Source organism: Cryptomeria japonica, chromosome 1, assembly GCF_030272615.1.
Source record: "Cryptomeria japonica chromosome 1, Sugi_1.0, whole genome shotgun sequence".
NCBI lineage: Eukaryota > Viridiplantae > Streptophyta > Pinopsida > Cupressales > Cupressaceae > Cryptomeria > Cryptomeria japonica.
In genome coordinates this window covers 541,764,055-541,782,849 of record NC_081405.1, presented here as the reverse complement: position 1 = coordinate 541,782,849, position 18,795 = coordinate 541,764,055, and the positions used below count along the sequence as shown (strand labels likewise).

Here is an 18,795-nt window from a genome sequence, read left to right as displayed (position 1 = left end):
GCAAATGATGGGGCACTAATGACTACAAACAAAGGAATCCTTCAAACAGTGCAAATGACAAACAAAACTAGTAGGGAAATGAGAATGGAAAAAAGTGAAATACTAGTTAGAAATGAAAAAAAATGGATTAAGAGAGCTCCACATGGGCTCGTGACACCTAAGCAGTTAATGCTTAAAGTGCACTGGTTAAGCTTGGTCAATTAATACCAACATGTAGTTATTATCATGCACAATCAAATGAATGTTTTTTACAATAAATATATGTGAAACTACAAATATTGAATGGGCCATGTGGAGAAATAACTATTTGAAGGCTTTATCAATAGCGATTAAGAAATAATCGAATCATGAACCATAATATCAATATAAAAAAATACAAGAAGATAGTTTTACATTAAAGAGAAGAGGGGTTCCACATTGTAAATACAAGAAGTTTATGATTGTTCATTGTAGCTTGCTTTATTTCTCTTGTTCACCTATAAATCTCTTGCATAGCTCAAGTATGTTCCCTTTCCAAATACTCTACCACACACCATCTCTACCTCATATGTAGCCAGTGCACTCCCTTGATAATAACCCATGTTGAACGAATTTGTGGTTGTTCCTACTAGTAATTTCCATGAAGTTTACTATCATTCCATCCATATTCCACTCCATGTTGTGATTGTCTCTTGCAATTTGCGACTAATGGATATATAATGTCTAAATAATTAAATAAAAACTAATTTAATTCACAAGATTTTTTTTATGTACATGGGTTCGTCACACCCATATGAAACTATAGAAAGTCTCTTGATATTAAAGATAACATTCACTATCATGAATATGACCTATATATGTATAGATGTGATTCTTTTTTACCCTTTAGAAACCTTCAATGGTTCTTTTGATCTCATTAATCATCGATGTGCTCTAATGCACAAATGAATTTATTAATACACAAAAACATAACAACATGTACTAGATAATGTGTACATAGTTGGATCTAAACCACCCGATTTACCTTTTTACATAGTGTTGTGATTTGATAGCTACAATGAGCTACCTTGGAACAAAGGTGAACTAAAATTTATATGTATAACACCCATATCTCTAGGTAATCATAAACAAATATCACTATCCATGGCATATGCAATTACTATACATAAATCTTACAAACTAACATTTAACAAAGCAACAATCAATATAGCTAAAATAGAAAGACAAGGCTGAAATTTTACAACTATATCTAGAGTTAAATCAATAAAGGGTTTTTGAATAGAACCACAATTTCCCTTTGATTGATATCACGAATTAAAATAATCTATACACAATTATTAGAAAAAAGGAAGAGTCGCAAATACATCTCCTCTCATTATAATGAGTACAAGTATGCAATTTTTTAGTGCAACCTTCTCTAGATAAAATTTCAATTTATTCTTTTTGTTATTGTCTTTATACTATATGGTTTACAAAAAGAAATTGAAACCTAATATATTCACTACTTTATTGTGTATGAGTGAATGCTTGATATTTGTATATTACCATTTTGAACAATTTCTCCATGTTAAAATATTATATTCACTCACATTTAATTTATTTATTGAACAAAAGCTTTCAATTTTTTACAATTTATATCTTTAAAACCAACCATACATTTTTGATATAAGTCCACTAAATTTATTTTCAACATGTATAAACAAAATAAATGAACAACATTGAAATTGTTACAAATATTTCGTTCAATTCACTATAAGCAAATATGTAATAAAAATATTTAATAAAGATCATGAATAAGATTGTATGCATTTCTAGGTTGTATTACAAAATTATATAGTCAATGAAAAATACACTTCTTTACCATGTTAACTTGTAATTTTCTTATTAAAAATTACAAGCAAAGGAAATAATCAATTGCCAAATATTCACGATTATAATAATTGTAAATTTTTCTTTCAATTGACTTTAAATAAATATATAATTCTAAAATATTTTTATTGTCTTAAAAAATATTATATGTATCTCAAAATCACATTAGACAATGAAAATATTCCAACACATACTTTTTTATTGATATAACACTTACATTTTTATTTATGAAACGTAAGGTAAAACCTTTTCCGCTAAGAGCAAAAGACTAAGGGACATCCATTCCATCAAATTTGCTCGGGACATAATCCTAGCCTCATCCCTTATGATGTTAGAATATTACACTCAGCGAGAATCAATTCTTGATAAACTCATTTGAAATAAATTTGCACCCTAATCAATTGACCTTCAACAGTAAAACCATTCCTTTATCAAACTCTGTACCCTTGGTAAAATAGGGTTTTGTTAAACATCGGTTAGTGTATTACCCCGGCACTTCCAAATTTCAAAAAAAATGTAATCCCCATTGCATTCCATTGGGGATATTTGAGCACACTTCTTCACTCTTTCCATTTCCAGTACTGCCATTGAAGAAGCTCCGCTATGAAAATAAAAGAATTATAGTGTGGCTATTTGAGCGAGCTGGAAATGGCGAACATTCCCAGACTGACAGCTGGAAGCAATGCAGAGCAGGTGGAATGGTGCGAGGAGCTGATCACTAAAATACTTTCGAGGGTTTCAACAAGAGATGTGCTAAAGATGTGTACAGTGGTACAGAGATGGCGCACAATGATTTTTGACCCATCTTTTGCATACACCCATTACAAGAATTCTCACCCAGAATCAATGTTTTTTTTCCATGAGTACAAACCAGTCAGAGGAACGATGCGAGAAACCTTTCAATTCCGCTCTTACAATCCCAAAACGGGTAATCTTTCAATTGTTCCTTTTTCTTGGGAGGGCTTAGACAGTTCTTTTCTAAATACGAAGTTAAAGTTAGTTTCTGCATCAAATGGGCTGATGTGCTTCTTTTGTCCACATGAGCATAGGGATTTCCGAGTGTTTTCGGTGTACAACCCTGTAACAAAGATTTTAAGAAAATTGTCAGTACCTATTGAAGTGGATGTATTCATAGGAACTTTTGTTGGCATTTGTTATACGCATAATACTGGAAAATTGGTGATGGCTTGCTTCTCTGTTGACGAGGAGCAAGCATATATCCTAGTGTTTGATTTCCAAACAAATTCGTGGCATAAGGGTCCGCCTCTACTGCGCTCTATTGCTTTATTCTTAGGGGATCCCCTTTTTTTGAATGGTGTCATTTATTTCATTGCTATAGCCGAAAGCATAGATGCAGAGGAATTGAAAGAAATTAGAGATGTAGAGGCCTTGTATATAGATGACCAAGATTTTTTATACATGATTATAGGTTATGATGTGAATCAAGATCAATTGAGCTTTTCTATTTTCATTCCTGCCTCAGTAGGCTATCCACATTGCCTCATTGAATGGGAGGGAAATCTATTAGTTTGTTCATCTAATTCCACCCATAAGGAAAACCCATTTGTATTGGCAGCAAGTTCATCCCATCTGTACAGATGGGATGAGGGTGATGGGCATTATGTTTTGTGGGTATTGGATACAAAACATAAGCTGTGGACACAAGAACGGGAATTAGATTTATCACAAGAGTTTCACACTTCCTGGCTGGTCAAGGTATCTGCAAGCGGTGGCGTAGTATGGTTTACATGTGGTTACAATGCTGTAACAGTTTACCATATGGAGAAGAGACATTTGTCCACTCATCGACTAGACGATGCTCTTGCTTTGAGGCAGCGGAAAAATATAGAATGTTTATCTTTTGAGCCTACCCTTTTGTCATTTTGAAACCCTTTTGTGAAACTGGAGTTGGATTACAATCTTGGTGCTGTTTGCATTCATATAAATTTGTGTGTATGAGAGAGAGACAAATAATCTGACCTGCAAATTGCTTTTGGGTTTAGTTGATGACGGTCTGATTCAGTTGAGCGTAGATATAAGTACTGTCAAAGTGTAACAGAGGCAGCACCTCCAGGATTGCTTCTTGTCAATCTTTCTACCTTTCACAACTGTCATGTTTTTGCCTCAAACAGTTTGTTATATCATGTTTTTGTCCATTACAACAATTCATTGGTTTATGAAATTCTTCTTAGTTCTGTAGCATGAATTTAGACTTATGCAGACAAGACCAAAGCTCCTATTTAAAATATCCATATATTGGTGATAAAGTTTAATTCATAAAATCAACAATATTGGGCTAAACTAGTGTGTTGATATTTTAGGCATGGTATTCATGGATTGGTCTCAGACGATTAATCCTGTGACATATAAGATCAAAATTGAATGAGAACTGGAATACAATAATATTTATGCGGTATACTAGCAAAACATAAAGAGTTTGGATTAGAGATATTATACCCATGTTTAATATATCCAGTAGTATTGATGATCATACAGAGCAGTCTGGACTCTGTACTCTGGACATATTGGGAAGCCGGAGTTTCTCTTCTGACCATGCAGGTTGCTCTGAAAGTGAAAACTCTGTAATATTGGTTCAGCTCCTTGTTGCTTAGCTTACTACCATAAAAGTCAAGATGTAGAATAATCTTAAGAGAAGGCTATTGGATTGTGTTCAAACCATTTGGGCGCTAGGTTGCCTTCAAAAGTGATAACAGCTATCATGAGTTTCTACATCCACATCTACTTCTGATGGAACCTCTCCTAATGGAAACTAATCTTAACACACTAGTTCAATCCACTTCTGAAATTAGTTGCCTTCAAAAGTGGTAATAGGTATCATGTGTTTCTATGTTTTCTTGATCTAGTTTGTGCATATCCTGCTATCATGGCAACCTCAATTCGTCCAGGCATTGTGTCAAACAGTTCAAACAGTAAAACGCATAAGAGTTTGATTGAATATTGTTGTTCATAACAATATAATATTGCTGTTCATATCAGTATTTTATATGGTTCAGATTGTTATTAATTTTATATGGTTCAGATTGTTACAATTAATAATAAATTTTGATGTACTGAAGGGGTTCAGCATTAAATATCGAATTGAAGGGATATTATACACAACTAACATTTGTATTCTTTTTATACTAACAAATAGAACCACATATTCATTATTAGCTTCTTTTTGAGAGGAGTTCGTGCATCAAACTATCTCACAATCTTCGTAAAGGTGTATCTCCCAAGCTGAATTCCCGAGTTCCTAGATTCTACGTCAAAAACTCTTGAATTATAGATCTCCCGAATTATTGGACAACCATCCATGTTGAGCTACATCCATAGTGCTCCATAAGTTGTCTCATGAGCCTAGCAAGAACATAATTATCAAGATCCACTAACTCCTAAATTATTTGGGCAACCATCCATATTCATACTTAGCTTTATCTACACTAAATCCATTTCTATCTTCAAAGTGTGGACTTCTTCCATAGTTAAAAAATTGCCACGACCCCCTCTCCAAGAATGGAAACAAATTAGGTGGTGCTCAAATAATTTAGCATATTGAAGTGTGAACCTAGCTTAAGATGGAGAAATTCCTCTGACTTTAAGTGTCTTAAATTATTATAAGGACCAGGCTTAGAATTTGACGGTGACCCCTACCTGTTATATGAATTTTTGATGACGGTTTAGTCATTTCAATGCCTTTCATTTGACGTTTTAAGAAAAATATTAATTGTCAAAAAATATAAAAGTAGAAGATTGAAGCAATGAAAATCAATGCACATCTTTCTTGGAAGAAATGAAAATCATTATCTTAATGAGAAAATAATGATAAATTAGTAATATATGCAAAAATCTTAAATTTACTAAACAAGTTTCTAAATTAATACACTAATATATATTGTATATTAACATTGAATGATAATCAATTAATAATTACTAATTTAGTAATAATAAACATTTAAATTTTAAAATTATATATATTATGACAAGTTTCTATAACAATCTTATTAAATATATTTAAAAAATTAAATTGACTAAGTTTCTAAATTCATATATAAAAAAATAGAATATATTGTAAAAATTCATATTAAAATATTTTATCAATTATATTCTATCATTTCAATTATGACAAGTTTCTAAATTCATTTGAAAAAATAGAACTATTCTAAAAAATCATATTAAAATATTATAAAATTAGAAACAACTACATCCTTCCATATTCTAAATCCTTCTATTTCAAAATATTCTAATTTTTTTTTATATTTTTATAATAAACATTCTAAACTAATATATATTACCTACTATATTTTTTTACGGTTTATTTATAAATTGAAGAGTCATCTATACTGTTTTAGAAAAAAATAACATGTCAATGCATACATTCTACTAATTTTTTAAGCTATCAAATACGTTTTTCAAAAGTGAAAAAACGGCCATTTTGCTTGTCAAATTCTAGGCCTGATAAGGACTATAGTTGTAATAAAGCCACCTTAGTGGCAAGTACTTTCTCTCTATTTTTTTAATTGGCCTTTTAGTGGGTCTTGTAATGTCTATCCGTTTGGGTGGTTTTTTCTCCTGTATTTATAGAAGGAGATGACCCAAATGGAATTGTATCCTATCAATTAATAGGCAATTAAAATGGTGTCTTCTATTAATTTTTGCAATATGGTATCATAGCAAGGAGTTGTGTGAAATGAAGTTGAATCTTGTGAAAAAACTCATGAAGATTTCAAGGTTAAATCACGTGTTGCCTTTGTTTGTGTAGGTAGATTTTTTTCAAAGAATCGTGTAAGAATTTTCAATATAAATAATTTCCATGTGCATTTATGAACTTGAATGTTGCTTGCTGCTTGCATCTTCTTGCATATCATTGCATTTGAAAGATTGACAGTTTTAAGGTTTTGGGTACTTTTTCTATTATGATTTCTTAGCCTAGCTAACTTGTGGGAATCTATTAAAAGGAATTGTTGATTGTTGAGGCTTATGGATTGTAGTAGATGTTTTGTGTGATGTTTTTTATGTGGTTTTCCTTCAATTTGCAACGTGTCCTCAAAATGTGTGCTAGGGTTTAAAGATCATCAATTTTATTATTTGGGTTTCCTATAGTTTTTGGAAATGAGAATTCCACTAGATACAAAGAAGAAACAATTTCATTTATGCCAACTTTTTAATCACTCTCTTGTATTATGATAGAAATTCAAAGATTTGTTTTGCTAGATTTGTAATTGTATGGGTTTTTTTGATGTGTCTGCTTGTATTTGAAAAATCTACCATTCTTTTAAAAACGAATATCTCTAGACATATTTAACATAATTTTCTTTTAGCTATAAATAAGTTAATTACATAAAAGTTGAACTATGGAGAACATCCCTTTACTTTTGTATAGCACACATTGACAAATTCAAGTGTTAAAAATATCTTCCCAAATATATCATTCGTCTCGTCCAAAACCAAAAGTACCTCATGGGAGTGAAAACTCTACTCCTTTTTTGGCAAACAGCTTATTCGATTTTTTTTTATAGAATTTGTCAAATTATCACAATCGTTAGCCATATTTATTCATTCAAAGAGAACAAAAATCATTAAATAACACAACATATGTGGCTTCAGGATACAACTCAAAATGAGGAGAATATAGAAGAGTAGAAGGAAGTATAAAGGGAAGTGTTAGTCACCCAAAAGAAAATTTCTTCTCCAGTCAAGTATTGCAACAATTTAATGTTTTTGGTATATGGGTAAAGAAGAAAATAACACAAACTCTCTTGCATGCTTCAAGAATGAGTTACAATAGTTCAATTATGTTAGCTAGAAGTAAAAAATATGGTAACGAAGGAAAAAACACAAACTCTCTTGCTTGCTCCAAGAATGAGCTACAATAGTTCAATTATCTTAGCTACAAGGCTAGCTAATATCAACATGGATGAAGTATTTAGAGAACTCTAGAGGAAAGAAGTCTTGATGGAGGCACTTAGTTGAAGAGAAACACCTTGGACTCTCAGTAAAATTGGTTTCCTATAGTCATGGTTACCCACCTTTCAATGTGAATTTGAGATTATATCATGGCTTCTAGGTCCATAGATCATATGTTATTTCAGTTAGTTATGAAGCAACTTAGACCGGAGTGTTCAAGAACTAGTAGGAATGCCTACCTATTTATGATACAACTTCAGTTTGCAAAGTTGGAATGGCTAAACACTTGAATTTTTGTTTGGTCAAAGAAAATTAGATACATGTTTTGATGAGTATTTTGGCATCTAATATAGTATTTTTACATGGAATTCTATCGAACCATAAGTGGTCTCTTGACATGTGAGGCATGATACATATGATTGGTATTATAAATTCATTCCCATGAAAGATTTCTTCAACATTGAATAAGAAGAAAAATACAATAATGTTATGGGGTGTGTTAACAATACACTTGATACCAAAGCATTGGGAATTGTGGATGCTATTGCATTGAAGAAGATTAGGAACACCTACTAAACTATTGCATTTTGAATGACAAAAATGAGACTAGTCAAGAATCCAATTAAATCAATGCGAGGCCTTTCTTCATGTATATAAGGTACTTCTCAAAAGACTTGTCGATTGTAATCAATTTAGTGGCGTCAACATGATTTGATGCTCATGTTTTGAAATTTAAGTTTAGATTGGTAGATCTTCAAAATCAAGATAATAGAACAAAGTTGCCATAAGAAGCAATGCATCAAATTTAGATGGGCTATTTGACAAGACAAAGCACCACACCTATATACTTGAGGAAAAAAATGCAATAGAGAAATGTTGTATGAAAAGATGATTTACAAAAAATGTATAGGTTGAAAAAAAATGTGATAGAAATGTGAACCATGATGAAGGGTTACACCTTTGACTCACTTTGGGATCCCCTTTCTATAGCCTTTCCAATAATCAAATTGATATGTTTTTCTTAAGAAAACGAAAAGAGAATAGGAAATTAGCATTTTCCAAAGTTATTTATTTACTACAAACCTTGGTCAAATGCTTTAGCTCATTTAAAGCTTGATGACGGGTCATGTGATGAGTCATGGGTGAGACATAAAATGTAGTTCATAAAATTGGTGATGTTGTTTTATCCAAGATATTATTAATAAATGTCATGTTCTTGACCTTTATGGTTATAATAACAAGATCGTTATGAAGGTATTTATGTAAGTATTAATATGTTGATAGTTCACTCTATGAAAAATGTTTGATATGTACAACTTGATTCTACATTATTTTCAAAGGTAATTTTGTAGTATAAAATATAAAAAAATATGAAGCATTTCTCTTAGGTTTATTAACTTATTTTAAAATTAGAGTTTAAATCCTATGTATTTCTAGAAATGTAAAAGCATTCAATTCAAGTGTATGCAATATGTGTGACAACGAGTGACATGCTAAAAAAGTATCAAGATAAAATAGATTTATTTGAAGATTAGGAAAAGAAGATACTTAGAGAGCTGGATCAAAAAGTGGATGTATTATCTTTTCCTTGTATTGACTTAGTTACTAAGAACCTAAAGATCTAGACAACTTTTAGTCCCTCAATTCCTAATAATATCAAGAAATCTAAGGTGTTTAAAGATGGTCAAAACATCTAAGGATTCCTACAAGGAAGAGATGTTAAAGGGTATTGATGATTAAACAATATGATATTTGTGGTGTTTGCCCAAGAATCAAGATCCCTTCTTACAACTCTCCTACGCTCTTTTGCAAACTATTAACTTTGAGATCTACACTTTAGACAAATTCTCCAATTACTACAATATCTAGCTTGGAATTAACCCTATAGGCGAAGAATTCTATCAATGTCTTTTGAAACAATTTGCAACTGTGCATTCTTGATTTATCACGTGTCTAAAAAAAAAACCATTGTGTCATCCCACCTCTTCAAGATGTTGATCTTGATTCGGTGAGTTCCAATTGAAGATATGATGGCCAAGACGATTCCCTCTATTTTATCTCTTGAAAGCATACTATGGTGGTGTTTTATACCCACAATTTGTTGTGACATACACTAAAAATTTCATTGTAAACTTGTTTTACCAAGGGTAGCATTATGTGCCTACAAACTCCTACATTAATCTACTATACAAATTGTCTTGCTCACTATCTCAAAGGCTCCACTCTCATTAGAAACAATGTTTGATTTTCAATATTATTTTTAAAATACCTACATGTTTTTTTTTTTGTGTGTGAAGTGATAAGAAGGAAGCCATTGAAATGAATATTGGCCTTCATAAGACTCTTAAATACTAAATGTGGGAATTATCTTTCAGTAAACAAGAAATAGAAAATATTGTTGATACATTTCAATAATTCAATGATGTATTGCTTGGTTGTATGGTGGTTCAAAATGAAAGTAAAAAAAGGTATACATTATAGTAATGCTGACAAATGATCAAAATAGGTTGATGACAATTGGATAATTTAAACCTATTGTATTCAACATTTAGTTCCTTAAGGTCAAAATTGCAAATTCTTATGGGCAAAAACATAGTCCTACAAATTTTAATTGGAAGCAATGTTTGAAAAATTGATTGATAAATTATTTTCTATCAGGATAAATGTATCTATGCATAACCTCATCCATGTTAGGAAAATCATACAAGTTGATCAAACATTTTTTTAGATAACCCCATGAGAGAAAAGCATGCTTGCAAGTTTATGGAATAACTATATATAAAGATCAAAGACATGCCATGAGATAACACAAGATATACCTTGGGGAAACAACGGGAGTTACAAATTTACTTATAAAGAAATCCTTGATTGACTAAAAATGATTGGATATGAGAGAATCAGTAAAAGAAATTAGTACCCTTAATTGGAGCACTTGGTTTGACCAAGTGTACTCTTATTTTTAAAGGAATCATGTGGAATGTTGGTGTTGCATATTGGGCTATGGGTGTGTAAATTGGGACCATGGCTTTGTAACTCAACATTGGTTTGCTAGTTTGTAAATCTTATAAATAAAGTGCTTGGGACTGGAATTATATGTGTTATGGTATATTTCTAGAGCAAGGTTATGCTACCAAAAAATCATAGGTGCATTAAGGATAGGTTATTCGTGTGTGCATGTTGAATTGAGAAGAGGTTCTTTGACGTGTATGCCATTAAATTTAATAGAGGGTGAAATTTTCTATTAGGACAAGTTTATGCTCTATTATAATCTTATTATTATATAATGTATTGGATATGTGTTCTTGCTAGATATTTCAAAAAGGTAGACTCCTAAGGTAAATCTAGTGATTTCTATGTGGTGATGTTAAAATTTGTACCCAAATGTTGCACCCACAAATAAACCTACATCAACATGGGAAGTTTTGCAAACATGGGATGTGAATAGCAAAATGATCTCTAAGAAGTTTGTTCTTCATAGGGTATTTAAAGATTTTTTTGAACTTTCAAGAGAAAAGAAAAGAAGAAATCAAGAAAATAATTTCCAACTAAAGTGGCAATACACCAAATAGAAAACCCTCACACAATTATATGACTTGCCCAAGATTTGTAATCATGAAACAATAAAAATATAAATGTCGAAATAAAACGAAAGATCCAAAAAATCATAAAGATGCAAGATAATAAAGTGCATATTCTGATTATTATTTTTCAGCATCAATAAAATCTACACAGTCAAATAAAAAAAAAATCAAAACTTCATGCATTATGGAAATTTCATGTTTCGAAAGTGTAGATTTGCAAACCAAGATTACATTTGCATAATAAGAAAGCAAGAATAAATTTACTAACAAAAAAGGGTAGATAATAGTAAAATAGAACATTGTATCTAATTTATCGTAAATAATTTAACAATAAAATGTAAAAGAAAGTATGCTTAGTCACAAAATTGTTTTGATTAAACATAATGATTATAAAAGTTCTCCTTAAAAGGCCCAAGTATACAATCCAATATAACTTCATTGCTAAAAGAATCTTACCTTTGTCTTAAATTATATCCTTTTATATAAAATTAGAAGAAAAGAAATCTTTTAGAGAAGGAAAAATTTAAAAAGGTGAAAGAAAAAATAGGGAAAAATATCCATTCTACTACATAACAACCATATATCTCCTAGTTCAATGTTATTTTCACACTTTTATATGCTCTTTTCTTATTTCTTGCAGTTCACCTTTTTTAAATCTGCATGTTTTATTAAATAAAGCCTTTTCCTTTAGCTATTGAGAGCCCTTTAAAAAAGGCATCCATGTGATTTCATTTTAAATTTTTATTTCCTCTATTTTTAATCATGGTCTCACATGCATTTCACCTTGTAGATAAAGCATGTCTAACAACTTTTAAATGGAGCATTAGTTGTTGGATGGAGAGAAATAATCAATAATTCAGAAAGCCTTTTTAACTTTGTATGTCCCTACTACCACTTTGGATAAACTAATAACACAATCTTTAAACAAAAGTATTTGTAACAAGGTCAAGGAGATGCACAAACTATTGGATGGAGATAAATGATTACCACTTTATTGCATGGTCTAATTTCTTAAAGATTTAAATAAGAACAATTTTAAAGTCTTTAATAAAATAATACATTTTCATATGAAAAAATCATTCTCTTATGAGGCCCACATATCATGTTGGCACCTTAATGACCTTAATGGTAAATTACTTAGAAGTGCGTACATCTAACAATGTTAATACGATACACTATTGGCAAATTCAATGAAGAATTATAATTAAATAGCTAATGATGAAATATAGAACTCATATATCTCTAATAGACTTCAAAGTGATGTATGAACTATTGATGACTTGATTTAGATCATATGATTCCCATTATGCTACACATAAGTCCATCTATGGATGGTTCCTCCATTAGTGGATTTACTTAAATGGATGTGTATTATCTTGTCATACCTGTAGCATCCTAAATTATACTTGGCTACAATTTTGTCCTCACTTAGGCCTCACTTTGGTGTTCCATCCTCTAAGGCTTGATTGCAAGATTTTGTTCACACCACTCATTTACCTTACATTTTCACTAAATTTATAACTTATTCATCAGTTTGGAGTTCTGATTTGTAAGACCAGGACGTACAACGCCTTGGTCCTAAATCAAGACCAATGCATATACACCTGGGGCCTCCTAATCAGGCCCCAAATTGGCTGCCTTTAACAGTCACCTTTGATGAGAAGGAAATCTAGCCCCATGTTGGCCTATTGCATAAATTTAATTGGATTTTTGACAAGAAAGTATAAAAGTAGCTCTACCCCTCTCATTTTAAACCTAACACAACTAATCCAAAAATTCAAGATCTCAATTACACTCTAGCGAATTCCAATGAGCAAGCAATTAGTCTTCTATGAAGGATTGGAATAGAAGTGAAGTGAAGATTCAAGAATTGGAGATGAAATTCACATTTTATGTTTTATGAAGACAACCTACATGAAATCCCAATTCCTTTGTGGAGACAAACAAAAATTCATTGAAGGTATATCATTAGTGTTTCATTAATTTTTAACCTTTCCCTCAAAAGGAAAGTATTTCACTGCAGTCTTTCATTTACATTTTCAATTCAATTTCATGGTTAATTCCAAAATTGGGGTTTGACAAAAGGAAAACCCCAATTTTGAACATATTTCCCTCTTTTTACTATGTGCAAAAATAGGTATAGAGTTGTGTTTAGGAGGATCAACAGGATTCACAAAGACGAATAGGTTCAGCTTTCGACCGCAAGAAATTCAGAGGACCATGGCGAATTGATACTACTTGGTCTTGAAAAATCAAGTTGAAGTTCTAGGAACAAATCTAAAACATCTTCTTCTATTCAAATCCAGGTTGGTGGCTTTTTACGACATTTGTATCTCACTGTTTCTATTTGATTGCTTCAATATTTCACTATATTTCCCTAATCTTCAACAATTCAAATCAATTCAATTTAAGGAGGGTATAGCCCTATCAAAGGAGCCTAGAATCTTATTAGAATATTGGTCTATCAAGGCTAGATCTTTTAAATTTCTCTTCTCTTTAATGTGATGGTTAATTAGGTAATTTAGTGGTTTTATTATCTTAATTTAATCTTAACCCTAATTTTTCATTATTATATTTTGATGAACCCAACCTCGTGCACCTTAATTTTTATTTTGTGATCTCAGATTTGATTATTTATGTACTTTAAAATTCAAATTTGCATTCATAAGTTTAATTTTCAATTGAATTACATAAATTTAGAGTTTAAATTCACAAAAAACCCTAATTTATAATTCTAAAATTAACATGTGGGTTGTATAAGTTTTCAAGTCTATTTTCAGATGTGATCTTTATGACATGTTATTCTATGATTTAGAGGCATCTGTCTTTCAAATTCACAAATCAAATTTCTTAATTAATTGGTTAATCAATCTTTTACAAAAAAGTGCATTGTTTAATTATAATTTTTAATTTGTGCATGAGTTTTGTTACCATTAGTCCTACCTACAATATTCTCATGGGAAGTTGTATAATTAAGGCTTCTCAGGGTATAATTACTAAGGATATGGAGCCTAATGTGGACAACTTGTTTTATGAGAATGTTGGTGATTTCTCCAATCCAACAAATGATGTCATTTATCCTCATTCTCTTCATAGTTCTCATGATGAGAATGAATCACTAACTATGGTTACCATTAACCAATTGGAGAAGATTGAAAATAAATTTAAAAATCTTCAACAATGGATGAGTTAACAATACCCAAAAAGTGAGGCAATCCCATTGATTGGAGGATTAAAAAGAATGGTGCAAAGTGATAAAATTGGTGTTGATTTGTTGTGTGGCCTTGCTCATATTGTTCTGTTATATCATGCCAATCAAAAGTTGTGTCATAGTCCTCAGTTATTCTCGACCTACTAGTCAAGTCAATCATTCCATTCCTATGCCTAAATCCTTGCCTAGTGTGCCTACATTTACATCTTCTATCATGACTACTACCACAAAAAATATTAATCCTACACATGTTAGTCATGGGAGCGATCCCGTTAATCAATTTTATGTTGGCATATGATGAACCAGTATGATGATAATGTATGTTGTCATTGATGTCAATAAGTGCAGGTGAACCGGTATGAAGATTGGAAGAAGTTGTTATTGATGTTCAAGTAAAAGAATCAGTATGAAGGGATTGAGTGGACCAGTGTCAGGGTTTCACTAAGTGTGACTATTGGTTGGTAGTCTCAGCTCTAGGGTTTTCGGTTTGGCAATCTCGCTTGTGTGATGCAACCGGTGACATTCTATGATGAGTTAGCTAGGAGATAAGGATGAAATCGAGATGCCACGTCAGTTTTGTGTGCATGAAGGATTTCCTTGAGGATCTTTCATGTGAAGATCGATTGCATTAAATGTCTACCTCGAGAATGAACATTCTTCTTAGTGGTATGTGAAGAGAGCGTGATGGGTTACTGATTTCCATATGCGGTGAAGAATGGACGATGCAAAATGACTTGTGATCTGTTTGAGATTGTTTTATTCTATGCAAAGTATTTGAATGGTCAGGATTGGACTGCTTGTAATTATAAACCTAAAATGTTTAGGGTTTAGGGTTTATGCTACTACCCTGATTGTTGTCTATAAGGTCAATGATGTTTGTTATTTTTTGTGTTGACAAATGTTGTGTTTGTATCGGAGTGATGAGATAATTTCTAGACTAGTGAGTAGAAAACTATAGAGTGTGATTGTAGAGTAGAGGAGCTGAAAATGATTTGCCTTAGCATGTAGTGTTGTTATCAGATCATAGCTTTACCTGCTGTCTTCTAACCATTTCAACAGTAGGAAAATCCCTTTACCGGGTAGCTTTAACAAGTTTATTGAAAATCCTCTAACTAGGTGACTCAAGATCATTGAGTTCTTCAAATCCTTTAGCGAGGTAACCTTTAACAGGGTTTCAACCTTTAATAGGTTATATAGCCATCTCTTAACCAGGTGATCTTTAACAGGATCGGTTCCTAACATAACCTTATTGTAAAGTCTTTAAAAGGACTAGGCTCCTAACAGAGCGAGCTTCAAAAGAGTTCAAAACAAGCTTGTGGGTATTCATCCCCACCGTGGTTTTTCCCATTTGGGTTTCAAGTGAAAAAATTGTGTGTCATGAGTTGTGCATTTTTCATGTGATGATTGAACAGTCTTTGTTTAGGTGAATATGCATGCAAAGCTAATGGTTATGGTATTACTGATACAACACATGCACGAGTATATTGGTGAAGTAGTTATCAAGTGTTGAATGTTATTTGAAGTATTTAGTTTTACTGGTTTAGCTGTCTGAAGTCTTATTGTGTTTAACCGATATTGCCATGGTTAAGTTTAGTGATGAAGACAACAAGTTAGCATTGTTTTAACTTGATAAGTTGTTGAGATGTTTTTGTATGTATTGATTCACCCCCCCCTCTGAGTACCGATTAGGATATTTGTTGTTCATCATTATTCATCAATTGGTATCAGAACGACTCCAGGTCCTCCGTGATATAAGCTTAACCGCTTGAGGTAAAAGATCTCGCTTTAATGATGAAGAGGGAAGGTCCCAAGTTCAATAGAGATAACTTCAAAATATGGAAGGACAAAATGGAGATTTATATCAAGAGTTTGGGTGCTCAACACTGGGGCTATGTTGAGAATGTCTATGTTATCCCCACTGGCACTCTAACCGGTGATCATAAAAGAGAGATTCAAGAAAATGGGCAAGTCATGGAAGCCCTTATTAGCATCCTATTTGATATTGAGTTCATTGATGTACAAGATAAGGACAATCCTAAGGATGTATGTGACACTCTGGAAACCATTTATGGTGGTGATGAGCATGTCAAGCAAGCTAAGGAAAAGAGCCTTAGAGGAAAATTTGAAGATATGAGGATGGTTGAAGGAGAGACCATTCAACAATATGGCATAAGGATCAAGAATGTGGTTGGAGATATCAAGAGCACTGGTGGAACAATTGATGATGCCACCGTTGTTAGTAAAGTTTTGAGATCATTGTTACCGGTCTATGCAATCAGAGTTGCTACTATTCAGGAGATAAGGTCTATCGACAAAACCAAGGTATCCTTAGACTCTATCATTGCAAAGTTGACTGTATATGAGTTGAATAGCTATGATGGCAGTGTTCAAAAGACTGAGTCAACCTTTAGAGCATCTGCTACACCAACTAGAAAAGGAAAAGAAGTAAGTACATGTTATGAATCCAAGCAATGCAGAGATATGGATGATGAAGAGATTCTGATGGAGTTTGAAACTATTCTTTCCAAGAGACTTCCAAAAGGCACCAAAAAATACAGAGGTAAGATTTCTTTAAAATGTTTTTCCTGCAATAAGATAGGACATATAGCTATTAACTGTCCTAACAATGACAATAAGGATAAACCATAGAGGTTTAGAAAGTATAAAGGAGGAGGTAGGAGAAATTGTCTTGTTGCAGTGGATGAAGGTGTTACCGATGAAGATTATGAGGATGAAGAGAATGAGGACATAGTGTTTATAGTTGTAAAGGAAGAAGTGTCTGACAAGAAAGCCCTTGTCTCTCGCATTGACAACTCTAATGAGTGGATTATTGATAGTGGGTGTTCTCACCACATGACTAGTGAACGAAGAAAGTTTGTGTCTCTGGAAGAATATGATGGAGGTGTTGTCCAGTTTAGCAACGATGCACCATGCTTGGTGAAAGGTAAAGGATCCATCTCATTGAATGGAAAGAGAAGTGTAGATGATGTCTGGTGCAGAGGCACCTAAGCACACAAGCATACCAGGAGGTCAAAAGTCATAATATGAACAATTTATTGTATTTGAGTCATTCATAGTGTATTAAGGCTATTTGAGTCAATTGAATCATAATATGTAAGCCTAAATGAGCCATTTTTTCCAAAGATATCATATTTGGTTCATATTGAAGTTTTAAAAGTGTCCATGTAAGAGTTAGAGTCATTTATGTCAAAAATTGTAAAAATTGCAAAGTTGCAATATTGCCAAAAAGTGCAACATAAGTGTAAAAATGAAATCCATTGGTTATGAGGTGGTTGGAGTAGTTAGAAAGGAGTTGGAAATGGTTTATAAAACCATGTTTGGTCGAAATCAAGAAGGTAGATCAGTTTGGAGGGGATTTGACAAAGATTATCCATCAAACCCTCAAACTGTCATGAGGTTTTAAGGAATCTATGGCTGTCATAGATCCATGGAGGATCACATTTGATGTAATTTTGTATGTAGATGTTATTGAATGATATATTAATGAAATATCTTTCAGATGAATCCTTTCTTATGCATTTTTGTGGAGTATTTGGTAAGATATGTTTGTTTTTAAAATAATTGTCAAAACCCTGCCAAGGGTTACCTGTTTTTGGGAAAATGATCATAACGTTCGAATTAACCATTGGATTTGGCTGAAATTTTGAGAGGAATTGTGTAACTCAGTAATATAAAAGCTGACCAAAGAGATTGTATTTATAATCAATATTGTAAATGTGATTGATGACTATTTGTTACAGTTCATGGTGAAAGGCAGACTGGTGAAGGCAGCAATAGCCTGGTTGCAGCATTTGGTGTGGTCACATGAGGAATATTAATGAAGAGAGAATATATTTTTTGGAAAGGTCTCTGAATATTATTTCCATTTGTTTTTGTCTTACTTAATTTGGTTAAGAATTGAATTTTGTGTGGTTATATTGGTGAAAACAGTTTTTAAAGGATGAAACCTTGAACTAGGGTATTCCATGGCAATAAAGAATTTGTTCTCTCATGTTATGGTGAATGTTATAATTTAAAATATTGAATGAAGGTTTTTAGGGATGTAATATAACCTTTGAAATTGGTTTGGAGTTGAGAAGAATTTTTTATCTTTTTATATGCACCTCTTGATTCAAGTTTAAAGTCTACCTTTGAATGAAGGTTTTATGGTTTGTGATAGATGTTCTACATCAATGTCTACTAGGTAGAAGGTATTAAGCATAACCTTTTGAGTGTTGCTCAACTAAA

The 18,795-nt window shown here is 32.2% G+C and overlaps 1 protein-coding gene across 1 annotated transcript; it reads left to right on the top strand.

Annotated features, from left to right (window-relative positions):
- Positions 1-2,252: 2,252 nt before the first annotated feature.
- On the top strand, positions 2,253-4,060 carry LOC131044859 (uncharacterized). The gene has a single exon (XM_057978326.2). It carries the CDS (start codon positions 2,497-2,499, stop codon positions 3,733-3,735), a length of 1,239 nt encoding a protein of 412 aa, XP_057834309.1. The 5' UTR covers positions 2,253-2,496; the 3' UTR covers positions 3,736-4,060.
- The last annotated feature ends 14,735 nt before the right edge of the window (positions 4,061-18,795 follow it).